The 8,299-nt window shown below is 41.8% G+C and overlaps 1 protein-coding gene across 1 annotated transcript in view; it reads right to left on the bottom strand.

Moving 5' to 3' along the window:
* Positions 1-8,299, bottom strand: part of Sec24d (SEC24 family member D) — a 103,799-nt gene that overhangs the window by 90,525 nt on the left and 4,975 nt on the right. Inside the window, exons 2-4 of the mRNA XM_013023733.1 lie at positions 7,364-7,512; positions 3,910-4,185; positions 3,480-3,610 (exon numbers count right to left, since the gene is read on the bottom strand). Coding sequence (XP_012879187.1) covers positions 3,480-3,610; positions 3,910-4,185; positions 7,364-7,512 — 556 coding nt within the window. The remainder of the gene's footprint in view (positions 1-3,479; positions 3,611-3,909; positions 4,186-7,363; positions 7,513-8,299) is intronic.

The following is an 8,299-nucleotide window of genomic DNA, read 5'->3' as shown; positions in this document are numbered from 1 at the left end:
ACACACACACACACACACACACACACACACCAAGTTTATTCGTAAATTATCCATCTGAAGTTTACAAAACTTATCCCCAAAGAAACAATGTAGTAAGTGGTAATTACATTGTTAAATGACGCTCTATCTTGGCAAAGTGGACTAAAGCAGAATGTAGTAGGCAATATACAGCAGATCCAGTCTTTTTTTAGAAACACGTACATGCTACTAGAAAACAAAATTTCAGTAGTAATTCTATTATGACTGGGTATCTAAAGAGTTTAGATGGTCATGCTTGGATGTCAATGCTTCCCAAAAGGTATAGACTGCTTTCTCTTCAGAACACTTGCCTCTAGAATCATTTTCACATATCTGCTATGAATACAATATAGAAGTTCACAAAAGAGAGTTGGAAATGTATAGCATATGTAGAGGTGGGTTTCCATGATATAACTCCTTTGAACAACTAACAGTTTAACAATATTAATAATAGTAAGAAGCTGGAACATGTTTTGTCGAAAGGGGGTAGAAATACAAGTTAAATAGTTTCTCTCATTTATGGTAGCTAAAATGTGCCCAATTGGATGTTATACAACTGGCTACAAATGAATTAACTGGAATATAGTAAGACTCTATGGAGAGCCAAAATAGTATAATTCTTTAAAAAGACTAAGTCAAAGGCCAATAAAATAAGTACCAGGAAATGAGTACTTGCAAGAGGGGAGAGTGGGGCCAGGGAGACAGGTAGAGCATGAAGGAGGAATGGGGGAGAATGCAGGCAAGAATTGACTAATATAAGGGGAGGGGTGGGTTGAAGGGGGTGGTGAGATGTTGAAGGGAAGATGCATTGTACACATAAGTGTCTTTGATAAATGGCCAAAAAATTCAATACATAACCTAAACATTAGGAAAAGTGACGGAAGGGAGGGATAGGGAGGGGTGAGTGAGAATGTTGAAAAGGGTGACATTGATCAAGAAAGCACTATATCAGTAACCTGTTTTGTTGAATGACAACTCCTCTGTACAACTACTTAAAGATATAAGTATTTTTAAAAAAGAATATAAGAGGAGGGGGATGGGGGCAGATAAATGGAGAGAGGAAGGGTGAGTGAATACAGCCATAATACTTGATGTACATATGTGAAAATGGAGACAGGAAACTTGAGGTGGATGAGGTTGGGATTAGATGGGGGAGAGGGGAGAAATATGTAGAGGTTGACAGTGATAGACATTGTGCACATAAATTGACATGTTGAATTGAAACCTCTTTGTACTATTACTTAGAGATAAGTTCCAGGGAAGAAATAAACGAAGATATAAATGAAGAAGGAGAAAGGAGAAATAAATAAAGCTATGCGAACCTTAGTAAGGAAGGCTGGCTTACTCAAAGCAGCATTATGCAGGGTCAGGAGTGGTGACAGAAAGAGGATCAGCAAGTGCAGCTTCTGAATGAGCATCCTCCAGACACAGGACAGACAGTAAGGATGAGTCAGTGTCTCACTTCCAAAATGTGGCTGAAATTACCATCCAGAGGGTTGTAAAAATCACCTAGGCTTGGGATTGAAGTATGGCATCTTTCTTTCCAAAATGAAGAGTTTATGTCATTAGCAAAAGTATGTTGTTTTGGAAATAGGAACAAGCTCCATCTGGCATAGTTAGTTCATTATTTTACAATAAAAAATAAATATGGGACTGATTTACATGAATGCGACTAAAGGGTCTACGTTGAATCACAGCACAGACTGCTTCCTGATTCTGTGCTGATAATCATTCTTTCCTTCATTCCTTAAACCAATACATGAATGTAGTCTATAAACCAGGTGGCAGTGGATACAACCAAGTTCTTGCCCTCATTCACTGAGCTGGCCCTGTAGTGTGGAAAACAGTCAACAGAGGATAGGACAGAATTTGTTATAGAACCATTTGTGAGATGTAAAAGAAAGACTCAACGATGACTTAGAGATTTTTAGTGAGATGCTAGAAATGATGAGATCAGATTGGATCTGGATTTTAAGGGGAAGGTCTGGGACTAGAAATACCCATATCCTCATTTAAAGCCACGAGAATGAAGGTGTCGTCTAGAGCACTGATCCCAGGTGGTGTGCCTAGGAATCCCCTAGACAGCCTAGGAGATCAGGATCCTCTCTGAGAGATTAAAACTCAGGAAGTCTAAAACAGCAGCCTGAACACGAAACACGAACTCAATAGAAGCTCTCTGTGGATGTGGGTGGTACTGAAATGAGTTCATTGCAGTAGTTTTGACCTGAATAGCAGATACGAGGAGAGAAGGACAGGTCTAGGAGCCTCAGGGCACCTCTCACACTATGAAATCAGAATGATGAGGTGAAAGCAACATATTTGACCAGTAAGAAAAGGCATAAGTCCTCTTGTACCATAGACTTCTGAGAGTGAGGGTCATGACCCAGAGTGTTAGAAGATGTCAGGGGTAATCATACAGACACAAAATCAATGTAAGCTCACTGGAAGCACCTAACTTTTAAACTGGAACAATCAAATAAAATTAAACTATGAAAGTAATGACCAGATCCTGGCATGGTGGTGGCTCAAGTCAGTGGTTTACTTTTTGTGCCAGTCCTAGAAGTTGAACTCAGAGTCTGGGCACTGTCCCTGAGCTATTTTTTCCCAAAATTAGCACTCTACCACTGCCTTTATAGTGGTTAACTGGAGACAGGAATCTCACAAACTTTCCTTTCCGAGCTGTCACTGTACTGTGATCCTCAGATCTCAGCCTCCTGAGGTTATGGACATGAACCACCTGTGCCTGGCTCAAGCCAGTCATCTTGACTACTTGGGAGGAAGTGATTGGAGAATTATAACTGGAAGTCAGCCCTGTGGGGAGTTGGAGCTGGGGGGGTGGGAGGGAGTTCGAAAGACTGCATCTCAACTAATTAAGCATACAGTGGCATACATCTGCTATCTCAGCTAAAGGGGAAGCACAAAGGCTGGATCACTGACCAGGCTAGCCCAGGCATAAAGAAAGATCTTACCATGGGAAGAACCAATACAACTAGGGAGTGATGCAGTGGCTCAAGTGGCAGAGTGCCTGCCTAGTAAGCACAAGGCTCCAAGTTCAACCCCCAGTACCAACAAAACAAAACAAAAGATCACAAATGTTATTGCAATAAGGCAGTTAGATAATTTAATTTCTAATGTTATAAAGTTTGTTAGACTTAAGTCTTCAAGTCTGTATTCAAATAAATATAGGATAAATAATAATTTTCAAAATAGCCCAAATCTTCCACCCTAAACTATACTTGTCCCCTTTCCCCACGACTTGTGGCTTCCCCATCATAGGGAGAGTTCTCTCCCAAGACCCCTTGCAACACCCTAGCATGATACCCTACAGGTCCAGAGGCCTAGGCACTGAACAGCCCCATTCAAGCTCAGTCACAGGCATGATAAATACTAACGATGTTTCAGGTAAGGATGAATAAATGGTCTCTTGAGAAGGAGAGTGAGGAAGGAATTGGAGTTCTTACCGGGCTGGGAATGGAATCAGGGTCCAGCTTCTTCTGGGGTTGTGGGGGTCCAGCCATCTGTGAGGGGCCTGTGGGGAAGCCTCCCAGGTAAGAGAGCTGTGCACCTGCCATTTGGGGGCCATAGTTGGCTGCTGCGGGGAGGGGGCGGAGGAGGGAAAAAAGTAAGAAGAAATGGTTATCAAATCCCAAGGTATGAGACTCATGCTGACAATACTGGCTGGTTAAACCATGATTTATTTTCATCCTAACAAATAAGACAAGAAGTGAAATGTGAATCAATTCAATTCTTTCCTTTGCACTTCCCTTGTTATTCAAAAACTACCTTTCCATACAAGTAAGTGACATACATGGGTTCAAAGCCAGCCTTCCAGTTCTGGCTCCTCTAGGTAAGCTAGGGCCTTCCTCTACCCACCTTCACCCCACCCCTTACCTTGCTGTGGAGGATAGCCAGCCCCTAGGGTCTGGCCTGGTGGAGGTGGAGGCTGGTACTGGGCACTCAGAGGCACAGGCCCAGGAAGCCCTTCCTGCCTGTGCGCAGTGGGAGGCAGAGGCGGGGCACCAGGCCCATTCAGCACAGTGGGGGGTGGTGGCAGGACCTGAGAGCCAGGCTGTAGAATGGATGGCTGTGGAGGTCGTGGGGGACCCTGGAATGTTGTGGCTGACAGAGGTCCAGGGGACCCCTGGCTGGGGGGAGTCATGCCTGATCCTGTGGAAAGAGAAGAACCACTCAAATCAATGCCTAATTTCTCAACTCTGATGCTTACTGAGTATTTGATTTCTAGGAAATGAACAAGAAGGCAGACATGCAAAACATTTTGTGTGTGTGTGTGTGTGTGTGTGTGTGTGTGTGTGTGAGATCATTTTGGTGTGTATGTGTCCCAGTACTGAGGCTTGAACTCAAGGCCTGGACACTGTCCCTTAGCTTTTTCATTCAAGGCTAGCATTCTAGCACTTGAGCTACACTTCCACTTCTGGCTTTTTACTGATTAATTGTAGTTATGAGTCTTATAGACTTTCTTGCCTGGGCCGGCTGAACTATGATCCTCAGATCTCAGTCTCCTAACTAGCTAGGATTATAGGTATAAGCCTCTGCCACCTGGCTACTTTTTTTTTGGGGGGGGGTCCAGTCATGGGGCCTGAACTCTGGGCCTGGGTGCTGTCCCCCTGCTCTTCAGCTCAAGGCTAGCACTCTACCACTTGAGCCACAGCGCCACTTCTAGCTTTTTTTTTCCTGCTTATGCGGTGTTGAGGAATCAAACCCTGGGCCTCAAGCGTGCAAGGCAAGTGCTCTACCACTGAGCCACCTTCCCAGCCCTGTTTGTTTTTGTTGTTGTTCTTCTTTTTGCTTTTGGCCACAAGTTGAAATTTTCACTCAGAATAAAATATGAATGTTATTTGTGGCATTTTATGCAAGTGGGAAAGTTTTTTAAATTTCTTTACTGAGATGAAGTAATTATATAAATTTCACCATATTGTGGGATAATGATACGTAGCTAAAGTCACAAACACACTTTAACCTTCACAAGGTGGAATTGTCATTATCATGGTCAATAAAGCTTGTAAACGCCACAAACTCTGACAATACAACTCTTCCTTCCAAGTCGGGTGGTATGTACATTTTTTCCTTTTGTTTAGTGTAAACTGTTCCCTCTTTCTCTCTCATTCCCTCCCTCTCATTGCTGCCCTTGAGTTGCTTAGCTCACTTTCATCAATGTCCAGTGCAGCTGATGGGCCCCTCTGGTGTATTTTTCACCTGTTTCCCTCTGATTCTGTGCTCTCCTCCTAGCTTCCTCAGATGCACATGTATATACCATATGTGGAGTCAAGAACATAGTCATCTAAAAACGATGTGACAAATTAAGAAAAGGTCCTTTGTTTCCTGAGTCCTGTTTACTTTGTCATATCTCATTGTGTTTTGAATTTAACATCCGCATATCAGGGAGACCATGTGACATTTGTCTCTATGATCTTGGCTTATTTCACTCAACGTGATTTATTCTAGTTCCATTTGCAAGTGGAATATTTAAAAAGCACCATTTTAGTCAAAGACAAATAGGGGAATTTTTAACTCAGCTGAATTAACTTTATATGATCTACATATTAGTTTAGTTGCCCAGGCCCAGAGTTCAAGCCCCATGACCGACCAAAAAATAAATAAATAAAATAAAATAAATATTAATTTAGTTATCTGTATCTAGCGCCATCTAGCACAAAATCTAGAAAGTAATACTATCACAAATTTTGTTCAAGGAACTTACACCTTACATCAGTTATTTGCATTCTGATCAATGAACTTTAGGAACATATGGAAGTCACTAGAAAAGATACGCTTTCCAATCCCATTAGAAATGGTTGGAAAACCAAGCTGTATTTCTTTCACTTGGATTAAGCAAAGTTGAGTTGTTCTTTTAAGCTTATCCATTTTGAAATCAGTAGAGTATAAAAATAGGTAGTACTTCAGGAGATTTTTATAATATTCCTAAAAATCTAAGGAAAAGAGCTGACTGAGGTTACACAGTGGATATTTCTAGGAAAATAGCTGACTCTGAGGTTATGCAGTGGAGATTTCTCTAATTCCTAGGAAAATAGCTTATTCTGAAGCTATGAAGTGGAGATTTCTCTGACTCCTACAATACAAAGCTTTGCTACTGATAACTGAGCTCAGCACTCAAACTATTCTTCTCTGCCTCAAGACCTCTGAGACTTGATTTTTCCCAAGCTGTAAACACAGAAGTAAAAAACACTCTGAAGCATATTTTCATTTTAGGGTAACTACAAGAAACAACACTTTCTTGAAACTATCCCTACATTTCTTAAAATAATTCCATTATTATGTACAGTTGTAAAACAAGCATGTTTTTATTCATTCTAGCACAGAATGTAAGGTATTCTAACAGTTCTTCAATTACCTTGAAGAAAGTGACCAGGAAAAGTTATTTACAGTCATGCATAATGCAACTCAGTTATATAAAAATGTCCATGGCTGGTCACTGGTGGCTCATGCCTGTAATCCTAGCAACTTGGAAGGGTAGGTCCCTAGGCAGGAAAGTCTGAGAGACTCATCTCCAATTAATCTCCAGAAAACCAGAAACAGTGCTGTGGCTCAAAGTGGTAAAGCACCAGAAGAGCACAGGGATAGTGCCCAGGCCCCAGGTTCAAGCCCCACAACTAACAAAAACAAATATCCAAAATGGCTGGGAGCCAGTGGCTCATGCCTGTAATCTTAGCTACACAGGAATCTGAGATCTGAGGATCACAGTTCAAAGCCAACCCAGGAAAGTCTGGGAGACTCTTATCTTCAATTAACTACCAAAAACCCAGAAGGGGAGCCATGGCTCAAGTGATAAAGCACTAACTTGAGCAAAAGAAGGAAGAGGACAGTGCCCAGGCACTGAGTTCAAGCCCCAGGACCAACAATGACAGTCCCCCACATATACACAAAATGTCTAAAACAGTCTCTCAACATGGCATCCCAGAGTTACATCTATTTGAAAAACAAAGAAAATCTTTCTTATTAAAAATAATCATAAGAAATAATGAAAGGGTGGCATTGGTCAAGACGCATGGTACTCATCAACTGACATGTTGAACTGAAACTCCTTTATACAACTACTTAAAGACAATTTAAAAAATAGTATCAAAGGAAAAAATACTCATAAGGTTTGGGATTACGTGTATATCAATGGGAGAATGCTTGTCTACCATGTATGAGGCCCTGGGTTTGAGATCAAATGTCTCTGCTTCTGTCTCTGTGTCTCTGTCTCTGTCTGTCTATCTGTCTGTCTGTCTCTCTCTTTCTCTCTCTCTCACACACACATACACACACATACAAAACCACTCATACACCAACAGCAATCACTGAACACTAACAATACAGTCATTACCATAGTTGTTGATCTGCATAGCACTGAGCTGAGTGCCTAGATGGGTGACAGACGAAGTGGCCTCAGGAGGCAGATAAGATGGCTGTGTGGAGGGCTGGTATGGTGCATAAGAAGGTGCCACATTGTTGACAGGTGGAGGGCCTGGAAATCTAAGAGAGATTAAGAAAGATGTGGGGAAAGAATATCATCAGATTTCTAAGGCAAATCACATACAATAAATGTCAGTAACTTATGAAACCAAAGAAGAACATTGTTATGGGGCATTCAGTACCACATGCCACATGTCTGATCTTGCTATGAGCTCAAAGTCATCATGGGACACCAACTGATATGTAGCTCATGCTCAGTATGTCAAGGTAGAAGGAAAAGAGAATTTCTGCTGTGAAACAGAGTTGGCTTTAGAAATCAATCTGAGCCCACCACAACTTTGTATATATAAAACATAATGACTGATAAAACAGACATCAAGAAAGCTAAATGCTGCCAGGCTCTCATACCTGTAATCTTAGCTACTAGAGGCTGAGATCTGGTGATCCCAATTCAAAGCTAGCCTAGACCAAAAAAAAGTCTATGAGACTCTTTATCTCCAGTTAACCAGCAAAAAGCCACAGAGGTATGGCTCAAGTGTCAGCACACTAGCTTTGAACAACAAACACACACACACACACACACACACACACACACACACACAAACCAAAGCTAGGTGTTGGTGGCTCACACCTGTAATCCTAGCTACTCAGAAGGCTGAGATCTGAGTATTACAGTTCAAAGCCAGTCTAGGCAGGAAAGTCCACGAGAATCTTATTTCCAAAAGTGGTAGTGTGTTAGCCTTGAGCAAAAGAGTCCAGGAACAGCATCTAGGCCTTGAGTTCAAGCCCTACAACTGATAACACACACACACACACACACACACACACACACACACACACACACACA

This window comes from Dipodomys ordii, unplaced genomic scaffold (assembly GCF_000151885.1).
Source record: "Dipodomys ordii isolate 6190 unplaced genomic scaffold, Dord_2.0 Scaffold70, whole genome shotgun sequence".
Classification (NCBI taxonomy): domain Eukaryota; kingdom Metazoa; phylum Chordata; class Mammalia; order Rodentia; family Heteromyidae; genus Dipodomys; species Dipodomys ordii.
The sequence above is the reverse complement of the archived record's forward strand: the minus strand, read 5'-3'. Positions and strand labels throughout refer to the sequence as shown.